Source organism: Idiotropiscis lumnitzeri, chromosome 9 (genome assembly GCF_059441095.1).
Source record: "Idiotropiscis lumnitzeri isolate Australia: NSW breed Sydney's pygmy pipehorse chromosome 9, RoL_Ilum_1.0, whole genome shotgun sequence".
NCBI classification, from domain to species: domain Eukaryota; kingdom Metazoa; phylum Chordata; class Actinopteri; order Syngnathiformes; family Syngnathidae; genus Idiotropiscis; species Idiotropiscis lumnitzeri.
This window is the reverse complement of record NC_142399.1, coordinates 6,885,137-6,903,169: the sequence shown is the minus strand read 5'-3', so window position 1 is coordinate 6,903,169 and position 18,033 is coordinate 6,885,137. Positions and strand designations below refer to the sequence as shown.

At 42.1% G+C, this 18,033-nt stretch overlaps 1 protein-coding gene across 7 annotated transcripts in view; it reads left to right on the top strand.

Annotated features, from left to right (window-relative positions):
- Positions 1–18,033, top strand: part of wdpcp (WD repeat containing planar cell polarity effector) — a 57,488-nt gene that overhangs the window by 16,785 nt on the left and 22,670 nt on the right. For 5 of the 7 annotated variants that reach the window (XM_088304819.1, XM_088304821.1, XM_088304820.1 and 2 more), the window contains 7 exons: positions 402–446; positions 3,369–3,419; positions 4,892–4,962; positions 6,763–6,822; positions 7,013–7,127; positions 12,252–12,391; positions 14,404–14,595. In XM_088304819.1, coding sequence (XP_088160945.1) covers positions 402–446; positions 3,369–3,419; positions 4,892–4,962; positions 6,763–6,822; positions 7,013–7,127; positions 12,252–12,391; positions 14,404–14,595 — 674 coding nt within the window. The remainder of the gene's footprint in view (positions 1–401; positions 447–3,368; positions 3,420–4,891; positions 4,963–6,762; positions 6,823–7,012; positions 7,128–12,251; positions 12,392–14,403; positions 14,596–18,033) is intronic. The other 2 variants (XM_088304823.1, XM_088304824.1) reach the window with 1 other exon arrangement.

The window sequence follows — 18,033 nt, the reverse complement described above, 5'->3', positions numbered from 1 at the left end:
GTGTGTGTGCTTATTTTTAATGTCTACGTGTCAATTAGAGTCCTCTCAGACGGGCCAAGATGCCCACATTTGTCTTCATTGAACCCCCCCCCCCCCCGGCCCCATTCCACCCGTTTCCATTCCGGCTTGGACCCCCTCAATCCACCAACCCCTCCACCTCCCCCCACCTTCCTCCTCTCACCTCCCTCCAGTGGTCTTATCTAAAGCGCGGTGCTGGCAGCCGGGACAGGCCACTGGCTGATAGGGATTGTTTATCCCATGGTGCAAAAATTGCTGATTTGTCTTGTGTTTTTTTTTTTTTTTTACCCCGACAGCATGATGCTCATCTCTCTCTCTCTCCCTGTCTCTCTCTCTCGCCCTCAACCCCCTTCCTGTTTGCCCCTGCCTCTCTCACCCCGCAGACACAGATATTGGCACGTATCAGTACCACGATAAAGCAGAGCCAGGTAAATAGTGTTTATATTGCCTGTGTGTTTACGTTTAAGATAAGTTGCATTTGTGTGCACGTAAGATGCAAACACACACAAGTCTTGAATGCTTTTTTTTGGGGTGGGGGGTGTCTTTGATCATTTTTGTACACACAGAGGTTGTGTTAGTAAGTGGGATTTACATGCTAAAACATGTGCACAGGTCGGTTTTGTTACGATGAAGTCCACCCTCCGTTGCCGCTGTTGACCCGGGGTCCTGCTGCAACGCGATAGGAGAACTAAACTGTTGACTTTGTCCGAGATCTCATAGCAAGGGGCCCTCCTCCCATGTAGGCTAGCCATGTATTGCCTCAGGCCGGGAGGCTTTGCAGAAGTCTGAACCCCCCACCTTTTTGATGTCGTATCGGTTTAACCCATTTGGAACTCAGTTGCTAGCCAAAACAGCAGTACCAAAAAATGGGTTTAACTAGTATGCAGTAATTAAACCCGTCATATTGTTTAATTTGATTCCAAAAACTTTGCTCTTTCACAACAAATAGTTTACAGTGTTATCTGGAAATAAATTATAATATAGTAAAATATCAGAATATATTCCCTCAATATGTCTCTCAGTTAGTCAGTTTGAAAAAGTAAATTGTCTCCAAGTCAACAAAAAATGTTTTAAACAAAAGGAATTCAATCATAAATGTATTAATCTGAATAAGTGGAGAGTCATTTGTATGGATTTGGGCTTACCTCTTTTCCCTTCCCCTGCCTTTGTCTCCGTCTCCATTTTTTATTTTTAGTCTCCTTTTCAATGGTGATGCATTTTCTTTCTTTCTCTCATGTGAATAGCTGCCTTCTTCTCTCCCTCCAATCTTCAGTGGAGAAACGATGCTCTGCCCTCAAATCCTTTCATTTGAAGGATTACTAAAGTGTGGTTTGATATCGCAGTGCAGGGAGGAAAAGGAGGAGGAGGAGGAGGAAGAATCAGCGTCCAAACGTATTGCAACATTTCCACATGGGATTGTAACGATAGCCGCTGGACACAATAGATGATGTCAGGTTCTCGGTACCTTCGGGAATGATTAATTTGTTTGTTTGTTGGATTACTCTTAAAACGATTTAGTTAAATTATTTCCACTTAGGCAAGGACCAAAAAGATTTGTCAAATTTTGGTTTAGAAAGTGTTTTTCTCTTTTTCATGGTGTCAGCAGATCCTTTGAGATTTTCCAAGTTTATCTTTAAAAGTGACACTGTTTTTCAAAGTTCTTAAAAATGATCAATCAATATTTGGTTCCTCTATTTATAGTCTCGATAAGTAGTTTACATGAATAAATGTTGCTGTCCGTGCATTTTATAGTAAATAAATGAATAGATAATCATAGTTATACGTTTTTAAAAATGGCCCCAAATAAGAATTTGTCAATATTTCCTTTTTTTTTTTTTAATTAACTGCAGCAACTTTACGCTACGACCACTGCAAAGAATAATTCATGCTTATTTTCGAAGGAACATCGTAAACCTTAATGCAGAATTACACCGGCATATAACTGAGCCAATGTTGCCATTTGTGTTCAAATTTAAATAAACAAATGTCTTAAACTGTATTACAGAGGTCTTAAAAAGTCTTTAATTTGATTTCCAGGACTGAATTGTCATTAAAAATTGCACCAAATTCTTACATCCGCCTTTAAAAGTCCTTAAAAAAAAATGTGTCCTCTCCTTGTGGTCACATTTAATGAAGGCGAGGTCTTAAATTTTCTTCTAAACGGTGTGAAAATGTCTTACATTTGAATTCTTTTCACCGAGAGTATTTCCCTTGTCTTCTGTTAACGATGCAAAATATTAAAATATAATTCTTCCGCCATTTTTTTTTCCCTGCTTTGTGGTATGTACTCAACTGACACGGGACAGAATTCCTGTTCAGTTGTGTTTGTGTGTTTAACAATCAAGTCCCTCACGCCCACTAGAGGGAGACCCAATCTCATTGGAGCGCCTCGGGGGTCCCCCGCAGCCATATAGCCCACCAGCAGCCCTCCCCTCACACCCGCCCCACTCAGCCCAACCCTTGCCTTGAGCAGGTGCCTGTGTCTGGGCCTGCCTGCCCTCCTACCCTCTGCGACCAGGCCGCTTCGATTCATGGTGGCGTTTAGGCTGCATTCTTGAGAGTGAATGAATAACTCACCTATTTGAGAGCCACATCTTGTGCATTGTGCTGACAAAATATAGAATTTATTGGGCCACAACCTGAACTACTGAAAGACTCACTCAGTAGCGCCCCCCGAAGGTTGGAAAACATCCCCCCTACACTAGCTTCACCACACTGTAAAATCGGGTGAGCGTGTCTTTTATAACAGGATGCATAATTTTTCAAGAACTCATGCCTAAAATTTAACAGGATATTTGACATTTTGGCTTGAAGCCGCCATTCAGTGGCGGATGCTAGGGAAAAAAAAATAATAGTCCCATACACCAGCTTCACCAATTTAAATGAAACTGGTCTGACTTGCCTATTATAACAAGATGCATGAAAAAGTCTCAAGAGGCCATTCCTGAAATTTTACAGGAAGTCGGTTGGACATTTTAGGGCAAATCCTGGGGCTGGGAATGTAGGAAATGATGGCCCCGGACACCAACTGAAATGAAATTGATCTGAAATGTCCATCATGTCAGGATGCACAAAAATGTCCAAGGACCTATGCCTGAAATTGAACAAAATGTCTGGGTTCCAAGCAGCCATTTTGGTCCAAATCCTGGGCTTGTACTTTTCTAAACTTCTTCTATGAAATTCTCCCAACTTAGCCGCAATTGCAAGCATTTATTTAAATATTTTTCTTTTTTGTCTACGCCATCTAACGTGGCGGGGGCTTGGTGTTTGATGATAATTTTAAGGATTCGCCATGAAAACAGGTGTGCTTCTTGATCGTAACTCTTAACTGTATTTTTTTTTCTTTGCAGCCAATCAGCAGGAGCATCACTATTTCAATGAGAAAGTCCTCTTCACTGAAGGTACAGTAAATATGATTTTTTTTTTTTCCCAAGCTGTAGGTGTGCAATTATTAGTGTCTTGGGCAAATCACTTCCTTTTATTCTCACCCTCCCACTCACCAGTAGTTGAATACAAACATCCTTATCAGGAGACGAACACTCATCCCCCCACCCTCCCCCCCTCGAAGCCACCACCACCCCCACTCCCCTGCATTTACATACTGTTTACCTCCTCACACCCTTTCTTAATGGAAATCCTTCATTTTTATTTCGCAGATATTGCACCCCATTAAAAACAACAGTCCGTCTTTCTCCCCGCTGTCCCCGCCATTGAAGCTGAGGTCGTTTCTACGCGGCCGCCAGCAGATGCTCAAATTCAATTATGTGTTCTGTTTCCTCTCGCCGCTTGGCCACCAGAGATGGAGAAACCAGCATGAAGGAGGCCTTTTGCACATGTGGCGATACGCGCCGCGCCAAGCGAGAGGTTGCGCCGGGGAGATAACTTGAGTGCGCCACAATTAAGTGTGCGCTTCTCCTCGAGGACCCGTTTTTGAAAGGACGTTCGGCTACTCCGGGCTGAAAGCGGCCGACTTAACGCTTCCGTTAGCTGCTCTGGGGACCACGCTGCAGTAATGGAAAACCACTTTATTCTAGTATTGTGCTTTAAAACATTGCTTTTGCAGATAAACATACTCTTAGTACAGTGTTTCTCAATTATATTTTGTTACACCAAATCGACCCCCCCCAACCCCGCCGCCGCCAACTCTCCTCCACGCCTATAAATTATATATCATTTATCTGTAACATTTCTGTAAGTATCTCTCTACTCCATGTGCACGCTCTAAAAGAGAGTGAGCCACTGCCACCTACTGTGATGGATGTGCAATGACATCTTTTATTTTATGCATCTTCTCTGTTCAATCTCTCCTCTCTCATGCCAGATATAAGTGTGAAAAGACCTTGTGTGCTACATCCTGTATGTTTGTTGTTTAGTCACTTCTCTTTCTTATCATGAATAGACTAGAAAGACAACTTTTGATCCCTTTCAGGGTTTATCACAGAAATATATCAAATTCATCCTGGGTGTTAAACTTCACACTCTTGGCGGATTCTGATGTTACTTCGGAATCAGGCAAATTTGCGGCTCCACTCCAAACCCCAACCCCCCCCCATCCTGCATCTATACCTTTACACACGAGGCAGCGAACGGGTAAAAAGATGACAGATCGCTCCGTCATTTAATCACCGCTCATAGTTATTCTCATATTGCAGAACAGAATTAGCATCACTTCCGCCTTTCCTCCACATGGTTGCGTTGTCACCACCTTTTATTCACCACGTTGACCCCCTGTCACACTCAACCTAAATACGTCTGGATTTTGTTTGCATTCTTCCCCCTTTTTTTTTCCCCTTTCTCTCTCTATCTGTCTCTCCAGTTTCTACTTGTTAAAAAGTTCAAGTCACATGATCTCCGGCATCGTTTTGTCTTCTAGCTCGAGGCTACTCCTGGACCCCCGTCAATCGACGTCCGGAGAGGCTCCGTGATTCGCTGAAGGAACTGGAGGTGCCCGCCTATACCGTTCGATTCCCCCCCACCCCCGCTTTCCCCGGCCGTCGTCGTCCTCCCTCCGGGGATTTTCCGAGTTTTCCCTTTCCGAAACGCTTGATTGATTAACAAATAGGGGCATTCTCTCTGTGCGCTACCTCTGCCCCTCACTCTCGCCATCATTCTCGTTTGTTCTCTTGCCTCCCCGCTCCTCTCTCATCACCTCTCTTTTGGCCCAGCTCTGTCATCGAGGGGGATATTTGAGGGGATCAGGGGACCCGCTGGCTGCCCCCTCGTCCCTTCCCCTTCCTCCCTCCTTCTCTTCCTCCTCCTTTTCCTTCCTCTACCCTCATTCGCCCCACCACCCGCCCCAACAACCCTCACCCCTGTACTCGGGGCACTAGTACAGACCTGGCTTTGTTTGCTGGAACCTGTTCGTGGCTATACGGACATGCAGCACACACGCACACACCCCCACACACACGACTCATTCGTAACTATTGTCTGAAACCAGAAACACCTCCACGCCCCATCCCTCGCCTCCTTCTCCGTCCCTCTCTCCACCCATCCAATCACCCCAGCAGGGTTTGGAATGTGGCAGGAATGACTGACATTACACACGCGCACACACACACACACACGCACGCAGGCGGAGTAGTCAGAGCAAGCAGTAGAACCTGTGTTGGCAAGTGTCCGCTTACGTGTACCACCTGCGCCATGAGTTTTGCAGATGTTTATGCCAAATTGAACTGTTAAAATTTACTCTGCTTGTTCACTCATATCGTCCCTTTTTTTTTTAAACACAATTACCCAAAATTTACTCCTGGAGAGATGGGCGGGAATGATCACCAGTTTGAACATTCAACATGAAATTGGGTAGATAGGAACCCAGAGCTAAAACTGAATGTTCGGTCAAACATTTTGGGGCATAATCCAGGATAGGAACGTTAGAAATAATTATCCCCAACGACAGTTGTGCTGGTCAACATGAAATTGGGTGGGCTTGTCTATCACAACATAACGCTCAAATACATCTCAGTGACCCTCGCGCGAAGATCAACATTACGTCAGCCATTTTGATTAACTCATTGAGTGCCATTGACGGCTAAAGACGTCAATGGTCTGATTTGTTTTTTTACTCGGCTGGTAGTGAATAAGATAAAAGCCGCCATTTTTTAGTAATTTCCAGGCCTTGAAAGTCAGAAATCAATTAGCCCTTCGATTCCAGTTTCACCAATTGACACAAAATTAGGTGGGCAAGTTTATGCCACCAGGACAAATCAAAAGTCTCAATGACCCAGACCCAAAAGTTGAAAGTTAAATTGACCATTTTGGTTTAAAGCAGCATTTTGTGGCGAAATCCAAGGCAGCAAAATTCCACCATGAAATGCAGTGGACATTTCCATCACAACAAACCGCACAAAAAATTAAAGTGTTAAGACCCATGCACGATATTGTATGTTAAGTCGGCCGCTTTGGTTTAAAGCAGCCTACTAGGGATTTTGTCCTTATAAGCCCCAATTGGAGCAGGACTTCTCAGCAGATGGGCGACCTTAAATTGCACTGCGGGATCATCTGTCAGTCTCCTTGAATAAAACCTCCCTTCTTATAATAGTAAATACCCTCCTTCCCCTCTGTTCTACAGCCTGAAGTATGCATTAAAATAGCATCATTAGTCTATTTTAACCAATCTCTTTTCCCTCCTGTTTATAGTCTTGTGATCCACACAAAAAGAAGGTGATGTCATGTGTTTTGTCGTGACCCTCCGGACACCAACTGATTGTGACCTGTTTGTCTTCTATTGTCATGCTCATTCAGGAACTGTTGCAGACCAACACCTGCGTTCACACCAGATGGAAGAACACACATTGTTGCCAGGTACACGCACACGGACGCACACACTTGTTTCAGCCTTATGGTGCTTTGCTGCCCCTGGTCCTCCCAGGGCAGTCCACAAATTAGTAGCTTCACTGCAGTTTGCTTGATGCGCCCCTCTCCTGTTCTCCCCTGTGTGTATTCGCCTCTCTAATGTGTCTACTTTGTGTTTTTCTTGTGTGTCTGTGTGTAGCTTCTACTTAGCAGTGGCATACTGGTAACCTTGACCCTCAGCGGACCCCAACTCGAGCAAGTGTGCATCGACCGAGCGTTAGTGGGACGACTGCCAGGTGACACCGTGACTGATGGTTAGTGAGAGAAACCGTACGACAACAGCGATTACTTTAGTCTTTTATAATTATGGGCCCTCTACTTGGAAATTTATTTCATCTGGTTTATTGTAAGTAATGATTAAAATGAAATTAAAAATTTGATCAGGCCCATCTCATCTCATTTCCAAATCAAATGTGGCCTCTTCAGCACAAAACGTTGCCCACCCTTGGCATCAGTACCTTATTGTTAGGCGTGTGGTGTCCATTTTGACTTTGAAGTGTGACCAAATACGGTCCTTATAATGAATTATGACTCACTTCACGACTGTACTAATTGTGTCATTGCGTCATCACCATGGCACTTTTGACTTTATTTAAAACTGATTGTTCCTGGCACTGACATACACTTTTATACACATTTTTTACTACCCACAAACACACACATACAATCCCCCCCGCTCTCTCAAACACACACACACACACACACATTACAGGTGCCACAGGTGAGCATGCCGACTCTGCTAGCTAATTGCAGGCAAATCCTTTTGTGTTGTGCGTCCAGGGGCCTTCCCTTAAGAGCATCCATCAGTGTTTTTCCTCCATTGCGTCTTCCTCCAGGGGGTCCCGCCTCCCCCCCCTCCCCCAACCTTTACCTTGCCGCCTCCCTTCCCTCGCCGCACGCCCTCGCTCAGCGGAGAATAAGCGGCGGCCCAAATCTGCTAATTATTTCTTTCTTTCTGTATCAATTATTTGTTCATAACATGGCCTCCCTGCTTGGTCTCAAGACACTCGATAAAGGCCCAGTAGTACGCACGCACACACGCACCCCCACACACACAGTACATATGTAATGAAAGCTTTCTTTTACAAAGACCAACAACTGTTTTCCGCATGTTCACTGACTTTAAGGAAACGTGCATAACACACATCTACCGTACACACGCACTCGGGGCCCTCAGGTACGCAGACGGCCGGTGGCCACCCGCTGTGCTTCATTCAAAGCCTCTGAGGCGCTAATTATCAGCGTAATGGTTGTACGAGCGAGAGCGGGCGAGTTTTTAAAAATTTTTTTTTTTTTTTTTTTTTACTGTGTGGGTGTGTAGCTTGTTCGAAGCTCTCACATCTGTCACTGGTTAAATTAGCTCGCTTAGGTAATCAGACAAGGAACACTCTGGAGTACACTTGCCATGTGCAATTAAGACACACAGTTTATAGTTGTGTTTGCGCAAAAAAAAGATGCTTATGTGTTTAATAGTATTTGTTGTTTTTTTTTTATATGTAATGTTTTATTTATTAAAGTATTTTTTATTTAAAGGAACAATACATAAAATATAATACAAAGCATAAAGACATACTTTTTAATAACAATAAAGCAAAGTAAAAAAAATGAGAAAAAGAAGAAAATGGAAAAAAACTTAACATGTAAATAAAGTCAGATTTTTTTTTCAGGAAAAAAATATAAAGAGAATACTGTATGTGCCCTGAGACCTAAGTGACCTGACGTAAATTTTTTGAGCCATTGACTAGCTTTTGCTTTGACTTTTAAGATTTGTTGTAAAAAGATAAAAAGAGAAGTAACAAGTAAGACTATAGTTGTATTTTTCTTCAAGAAAAAAAATGTAATGAAAATGATTTTTTTTTTTTTTCGGAAAATTTGTTCCAAATTCATTTGTTTAAGACACATTATTATTAGAACAAAATCTCTTTTATAAGAATAGTCTGCTTTTTCTGAGGGGGAATCCTAACCTTTGATATTCAAGTGTTTTTTGTAAAAATTTAATAATGAGATTAAATTTGGATTCTTTCAAAAAGGATGCATATATGTTAATAATCAAAATTGGGGATAGACCAGATTGAAGAATGCGACGGGTTATATTTGGCACCCGGGTCACATTTTTCCCACTCCTGACTTCTAATACTATTTGCACAGTGACGGTTTGACTCTGATTTGAGTTTCACTGTTTTCCTTTGGAAAAATGGTTAAAAAATTCAAACAAATTGGGGGTTTTAATGTTCCCGCTGTCTTTGTATCTCCATTCAGTTCACCATTTGCCAGCTGCCCTTTTTGTTTCAACATGCAATAGAAGCAATCCTTTTTAGTATGTGAATGTGGACGATAATCCCGTTTCTGTGCCACACGGATTAAACTAAACACCAGACTTGTTCGGAAGAGCCACTCTGTTCCATCCAGGTCCTCTTTTATGCCTCCGTGGCGCAACAATACAGGATTATTCTCCTTTCTTAAACTTTGTCCGCATTCTCTGCGGCCGTATTTCTGTTGCATCATACCGAGGGCTAGATTACATATGTTTGAGCCGTCAAAGCATTAGTGGCGTCCTTTTTGGCTGACGAGCCGCCCGTGTGCGCCGCGATTAAGCGTCCTTAAGTGATTTTTCATAGCCGGTTTCATTTACTGGTGTTTTAAATGTGCTTTGGCTAAGCCCATTGGCCTCTTATGTCAACACGCTGCTCAAGAGATGGAATTAAATGGATTTAGGGGGGGATGTGCCTTCCACTGTGTGTATTTGTGCGTGTGTGTGTGCGTGAACTTGTGTAAAGTTGTTTATGTTCACGAATGTATGTGTGTGCATGTGTTGTATATGTGAGTTTGGCATATGTTGATTGTTTTGAAAACATGGCGGCTTTGCGTATGCGCATGTTGTGCGTTTGTGTGTGCCCGTGCGCGTTTATGTGCGTCAATGGGCGGAGGATCATATCGGTCCGTACGCTTAATACCAAATCAGCCACCTGGTCTCATTTTGGGTGTGCATTCTTCTCTTCTCATTTGGGAATGAATATGCCTTGAAAAATTTTGTGTGTTGTTTTTAGGTATCTTATTAGAATAGTCTAAGTATTTTTTTTCCGGGGAGGGGCAATATGTTAATTTACAAGAATAAAGTTCTCTGAGCCTGATGATGGAATTGCACGTCATTTTTAATTTATTGTTCCAATTAATCCATTTATTTATTTATTTTTTTACAAAGGTAAATGGGGTTTCACTTGCATAGCGACTTTCACTTCTTAAGGCACCTATAGCGCTTGTAATATGAGAATAGTTATCGAGGGGAAAAAAATCTAAATAAGAAAGATGTAATATGAGAATAGCAGTATTCTTTTTTAAATGAGACACAAAAATATTTTAAAAAATTCTAATTTCTTAAGAAAAACATCTAATACCGTATTATGAAAATGAATGCAAATTATTTTCAAGAAAAAAGTTGTTTTCAGAACAGTTTTTTTTTTACGAGATCAAAATCTTTTTTTTCGACCATAATCCAACCTTTTTTTTTTTTAAATGTGATATAAGATTAACATAATAATATAACATAATTTTTTGTAACAACAAGAACAAATTGCATATTTCGTGTACTTGAGTGTGTCGGCATATTTTTACAAACATGGCTGCCTTGTGTACGCACATGCAGGGACTATGTGTGTGCGTTCATCATATCCGTCTGGACTCTTAATACCAAATCAACCACCTGGTCCCACATTGGCTGCACAGCCTGTTCTCATATCCTCTCCTTCATTTGGGAACCAATGGGATTAATCCTAATCCCGTTTATAGACACCCGTCGAGATCAATACTAAACTGCATTTAACTTGATTTGCCTTTAATCTACCACAAAGATGCTTAGTATACTGCATTAACCGTTGTGTCGAAAGCCATCTCCCGACTCCGTAAGTGTGTATATTCTGATGGAGTGTAAACCCGGAGGCCATTTTGACTGTACAAATGGTCCATAATCCTAATTTTGGCCATATACGAACAGTCGGGTGGTGTCTGACCTGGTTTACGTTGTTTGCTCCTCCGCATTTTCAAGCTAACAACCCCCACGGCCCTTTTTGGAATATTTGCATATTAATTTGAAATTCATTTGAAGTGTAATCATAGGAGCTCGCTTCGCGTGTATAAATACACACACACACATACGCAGCGTGGTTAATTGTGGGTTAGATTTCCAAATCTCGGGGTGCAGCCTTACTCATTCAACTCAAAGCAGCATATCTAAGAGACATGTGTTACAGCCCCCCACCACCACCACAAACCTCCCCTCCTTTACCGTTTAATTGCTTTCATAAACAGATTAATTTGAAGGAGAGTGGGGGTGTTTAGGTGGGGTGGTAGTGGGGGTCTTAATTGCTAATCAGCGTTTCCATGCAGCTCCTGAAGAGTTGAACAGGATTGAGTGCGTTTTCCACGCAAAGTAAGACAAAAAACATAAAAAGCCTCAGAGCTTGCTGAGCGGAACGGAAAAGGGAGGAAGTAGAACGCAGGGAGCAGAGGAGCGGGAAAAAGAGGAAAGAAAGCCAGGAATATGAATGGGAATGAAGAAGATTAAACGGAAAATATTGTGTGTCATATGGACAAAAGTATTGAGACACATCAGGCGTCTGAATCAATGAGGATTGTCCTTGCTAGCTTGGCGCTAACATATAATGGAGAACACCATAGACTAGCTAACGAATGGCATCAAATGTTTTTAGTTTTATAACCCTTTAAGCAATTAATATCTGAAGACCAACATACCGTTAACATAAGACGACTCACGAACATATGTTGTTTATCCTCTGCGTATGTGTGCCTTGCAACCATTTTGCGGTGTACACTGCCTCCTGCCCATTCATTGCTGGGATAGGCTCCAGCACACCCACGACACTTGTGAGGAGAAGCAGTTTGGATAATGGATGGATGACTGAAAACCAAATAATATTATTGCATCATACTCACTCATTGAGAATAATTTGCAATTTATTTGTGTCTGCATAACTGTATTATACTGCCCCCGGTGGCCTAGGCAGGCACACCTGTAGGAGAAGCTCAATGATGAAAAAAAAAATAAATCATGATGTAAAAATCGTTTTATCCTTTTCATTATATTTATTTTTTATTATTCCATTTATGTATCTATTCATGATGTATGATTGATTAACAGTTTGGGTAATGGATCGATGATTGTAGAGAGTATTGTTTTGCTATTTCTTTATTGAAAACTGCATTGCAAAACTTTTTTTTAACGAGCATTTACTGTACTTGTACTCCACACCCCTTTAACCTAAATGGGTGTTCTATTAATTTTGACCGTACATTGATTGTGTCTGTATGTTTCTGGGGAAATGAGTTCAGAATAAAGTGTCTTTTTTGTGTGCTTTTGTCAGCGGTGTTGGGTGACAGGCTGTTCGTACTGTCCTTCCCAAAGCAGAGCCAAGTAGCCGCTGTCTACCTCAACAAGAAGATCCAGGATTTTTCCCCAAAGCCTGGCAGGGAAACGGACAAGCTCTCGCCCTCCACAATCAAGGTACGCCAATGTCACGTGGACAAGTATAAAAATTTTCAAAAAGACATGTTTGGCATTGTGTCCGCCCCATGTACGACTACTTAGACGGATCCTCACACAAATTGACAAATGTAATTTGGAGCTTGGTGATGAAGTGCTGTCTTAACCAATGAAAATGCAATTTTTGTATTCTCACTTTTGTTATTGCACTATTAGAAGTTTTTATTTATAATTTTGAATCTCAAATATGAATTTGAAATTTTAATTTTAAATTTGTGGTTTTAATCTTAATTTTGAATTAAAATATAACTGTTGAAGTTTACCGCTCAATTTAAATTTGAGTTTTTGAATTGGAATTTGCATTATTTGACATTTCTAAATTTTAAATTGGAATTTGGATTTTTTTAATCTTTTCGTTATTTAAAAAAAAACATGTCAATGAACTGTTTTATACAAGAAAAAGAGACTATTTTTCTTATAAATGCTCTGTAAAAATCACTTTGCCTTCATTAGTTCATTCTCTTTGCTTCTATTTTATTCAGGTTATTTTTCATCTTCCATTAATAATGTCGGCTTTTGTTCTGTCGGGCTAATTTTTAGTTAAGTGCAAGTTTTTGGGGAAGGTCCGCCACGCTCCACACGATAATGAGCTCTCCTGGCACATTTGGTTGTGGGGAAACATGTACATGCACACACACGCATGCATAAACACATGAAAAAAAAACATATGTATCTTCGTAAATCATCTCAACATGTCCTCACTAGCTACACATGAGAAGACATCTTTTATTGGCATCGTTTATGTTATACTGCTTGTTCATCAACACACTACTTTATATAACCTTTATTTGTATCCGCGAGCCACGACACACGAAGCTCGTGATGAGGAAAAGGACTGAGGGAGACAATTAGCTTAAAGCAAGTGAACTAAAGCTTGTTTGAGTGAATGGACGAAGGGCACATCAAAAAGATAAGCACACACACACACACACACACACACAGTGGAGAGAGGGTGGAGAAAGAAAGGCAGAATAAATTGAATTTTTCAGATCAATGAGAGGTTTCGGGTCAAAGAGAAGAGCAGTCACTTGTGAAATCAGAAGCAGGATGTCAAAAAAGACATTCCATAAACCAAAATTTGTTTATTACAAAAAAATGTTTCGGTGTAGTAGGGTTTGATCTGAGGTTCAGTGGTCCGTGTGTGTGGGGCTGAATGAGAATGATGGCAGCCCAGCAGATGATAAAGGGAACAAAGTATTGGCCAAAACCGCTGAATGGGAGATCACTGACAGATTGAGGAAAAAGTGGTGGTGGGGGGGTAGCTGGGTAATCATTGGGTTAATAATAACACACTATATCTACACTGCGCACACGCCCTCTCATCTCTTCCTCGATATATATATTTATATATTTTCTAGCGTTTGCTGGTCAGCAATAATCAGAAAGCACTTTTCTGCCAGGCCGGATTAGTTTAGCCCTCACCCTCCCTCCCTCAACTCCCCTCCAGCTTAGTCCACTGGACCAGGGCAACGTGTGCATCTACTCTGGACGGGTGGGGGTGAGAGGTTTGTGCATGTTGCAAGCAATGTGTAACATGGCTGCATGCCTACGAGGGCTGGGGGATTCATCAGTTTTAACGATTAGTTGAAGTTAATTTGTCAGGACAATTTTTATTTTTTTTTGGGGTGGGCGCTGCTATTGCGTTTACATCGGAGTTCATCGGGGTTTGTTCAATGTCGCAAATGTTCGTTAAGCAAGGAATTTTTTAACGTGTTCGAAGGTCCTTCGAGGCAAGAAAAATATAGGGGAAAAAAATGTCTGTCGAACGTTTGGTGTACATTTATGATCTTGAACCTGGTGCACCCTGACATGAACACACGTTTTTTTTTTACCTCCGCCAACAGTCGGAAATGTTCGCCTCCTCAGTAGGATAGCGTCTTAAATTCTTCTCATAGCAGCCCTGATCCACACACACCTTAGCGTCATGTTATTATCTGAATAAAGGACTATGCAAATTATTTTGTTCATGTCAGGTGACAAGCGTGGAGGTGGCGGGGTGGGCGCATCGCCTCCACCAAGGCGTAGCGCTCAACTGGCCGGAGGATGTGGCGCTGCTGTGGTGGAGGTCCAGTAGTCACGACCGGGAGCCGTGGCCCTGGGCCCCCAAAAATACACACGGGAACAACCTGGTCCTGCTCGGCTGCTCGCTCTCAGAAGGTCTCAAGGTGAAAACTCTTGACATGAGCCACTTTGTTCTGTGAATATCTCACAATTGTCAATATGTTGCCATGTTACTAGTATCTGCCCTTCAGAATCAATAGTGGTGGCGGAACTACTATGTTGGCAATGGGGGCAGTTTGTTGAACCAATCAGATTTCAAATTTGCTCGGTAGCTGGCACATAAGAAAGTCAGCATTTTTCCATCCTGTGATTGGTTGGTCAGGCTTCTACTACAAAAATGTTTTTCTAATTTTACAGATTAAAAGTCACATTCATGGTGGGAAATGTTTTGAATTAATTTACCGTGGTATTTTTTTTTTTTAAATCCCCAAAGCCTGGCGTTTGAACAGGGGTGTGTAGACTTTTTATATCCGCTTTAGGCACTACATTGGAATAGGCATCCAATTGTATAGATTGGAACAAATACTGTCTGTATAGCACACATTTCCCAACAAAATGAACGTGTTGTTTTCTTTCTCAGTGTCTTTGGTGCTGTTGAAGTCAACCATCTGTTTTTTTTTTTGTGGGTACATTGAGAACACACAAAGACGACGGTGCTGATTTGGCGTGCAGTGGTGTGTTGCGTGGGTGTCGGGATGTTCGTCACTTATAGGGTGGCACCTCGCTCGTCGCACCTCTGCGCGTGGCCGCGTTGAATATGCAGAAGCAGCAGCTAAGCCGGCGCTGCGGCGTGAAGCGCGACGCCCACACGCAGCATCCTCTCGCATGCTCCCGGCCTCTGGCGAGACCCTCCCCATCAGCCAGTTGCCCCCCTCCTCCGTCACCCCCAAAAAAAAAAAAAACACATGAAAGACCCCAAATTACCGATGAGGGGCTTAACTCTGCGCCGCTCGCTTTTAAATATTCACCTCATGGAGGCGAGAACGAGGACTAGCGTTACCAATCAACACATGAATATTGAAATCATCAAAAGCGGATGCTGCGAGTCGCCTCTTTAGTCTTGTTTTTTTTTTTTTGTTGTTGTTGCGTTTATCACACTGCTTCACCTCTCCGTGGCGTATCATCACCCCTCCCTCCTTTAAAAACACGGCGGCCCTCTTCTGCGTCGAATCAAAGCATTTGTTGTCAGTTTTTTTCAGATGTGCGGCATGAAATGGAGCGAGCAGTTTACGCTAGCGACTTGAATCGCTCCCAGCTCGTATATATGTTCCCCTTTTGTCCGCCGCGCTATCTGCCGCGCTAAACCCATTTTCTCGCCAGTCGCTCTGCATTTGTAAAAGTCTGATTTCTTCCCCCATGTGGTCTTTATTCACGTTCCCTCTCCCCATTTCCGTGAAACACAAATACAGTACATACAGTGAGTGGCATGCTAAGTTAACAATAATTTCTATTCGGACCTCACTGATAGTTGACAGTGTAAAAGTCAGATTAATTTAAAAAAAAATAATAAAAAAATGTTTTTTTTAAAATAGCTCATTGCAGATTAATTAGTTGGGCCCTGATTTTTATGTGGCTATGGAAAGCCATTTGAGCATTCATTCCACATTCCTGATATCTAGATACTTTCTCCTCACTTGTAGGGCAATTCAGTGCACTAGATGTTCACGAGTACAAAAGACTGTGTCTTACTAGTAGCCTTTGTCGACTGCTAGGCCTACTACAGTTTTGCCTCACTAGTAACTAATAGTTGTCATACTAGTAAGCCGAAATTGTCCTACTGTAGTAGTGTGCATGCAGTAGAGGAATAAATGTTACTAGTGCAACTTGTGAGGACAGAGATCATGCTAGTTGATGAATCTTAAACTTGGATATCAAGGATATGGAATAAATGCTGTTTTCCTGAAACAGCTGCGAATATTTTCAGTGATTTCTTCTCACCTCACAACGGCAACCCTACCAAGACACGCACACATGCTGCAATATTTCTAATGAAATGTAAACAGCAGATGAATGAATTTACTTTTTATTTTTTTTCCCTCCAGTTATCTGTCGCCAAACACTTTCCCCGCACTTGTTTGATCTCTATTTGCCGTTTTTAATTACTATTTACTTTGGCGCTGCGCTGCGCGGTGGCGCAACAAGAACCACCCGTAAAAAGACGAACCACTTTAATGAAAACAATTAGTTTGGACCAAGGAGGAAGGGGCAAGTACTTTAGCATTTGAGGATAATTTCGCAACGTTTCAAAAAACAATTACGAAACAGATTTGTTTTCAAAATACATTATACTGTACGTGTTTCAAGTTCTGTTTATGTTTAAGAAGTTCTCGTTCGTGGCGGTCCAGCAGTTTTTCTCCATTTCCTTTTTGAGGCGTTGCTGGAACAGATTCCTGTGATGCAACTTGGTCCTGGCATTTGTTGCCCCTCCCCCACACTTTGTTCACATGATCAAATTTTAGTTTTGCTACCACAACTACTTTGTCAACGTTATTAGTTTTATTTTATAGTTTGAAGTGTGACGAGAATTTAAAAAATACAGTATTTGTATTTTATTCATTGATATACTGTTGAAATACGTTCAGTCTGCATGTTTACATATCACGTCATGAAACATGAAATGTTGAAGTGATAAAGCAGCAGATCTGTTTCCAGTATTGTTTTTCTTGTATTAATAATCTTGTTTATTAGAATTTTGTGAAGTTGTCAAAGTAAACGCTTCAAAGACTGCAGATCAAAGGGGTTACAGTAAATTAACAGCTCAAGATGAAGTAGATGAATAAAATCCCTGGTTCAATTATTTTGATTCTAAAGTATTATGCATAATACATTTTTAAAGGTTTTTTTTTCTGTTTGTTTAAAAATATGGGAAGAGTGCTTTGAAAAAATTATGTTGAATATTGCCAGTCTATGGTAATATTGAGGGGGGAAAAAAATCTGAGCCCCACTAGGAACACACAGTATTTTGACCAATAAATTCTGATCAAATCTGAAGTTAAAAGGTGTTCCCCTTGCACCTTTGTAAAACTTCTAATTCCAAGCAGCCCCCCCACTTCCCTTCCCCGCCCATCCCATCATCCCTCGACTCTCCTCCGAGTGCCTCCATCTCCGCAGCCCGTCTCTCTTCGTCTTTCTCTGCTCCGTGAGCTGGAAAATTGGCTTCAAAAGGCCACTGCTGTGAACAAGGGCCAGCCACACAGTTGGGCCCGTCCGCTTTATCTTTCACGCCGCGGAGGGGGCGACGTGCCAGCCAGCGAGAGAGGAAGGGAGAGGGAGAATGAGGAAGAATAGTTTTGAGCAGTCACTGAAACCAATAAGCAGGAGAAAGCTCCTTAGCTGGGCCCTCGCAGTCCTGCCTGCCGTTGGTTTTTGCCTGTTCATTTTGCATCTCTGCCTTCGCCCGTTTCCTGCCTCTATACATTCGTTGCCACTTTGCCATCGCACTCAGTTGCTCACCGGCGCACTTGGCCTCGTTCTGCTTCGGAGGCGGCTGATGCGAAGCCGTTTCAAAGCTTAAGCCATGTTTGAAACACTAAACCAGCCTT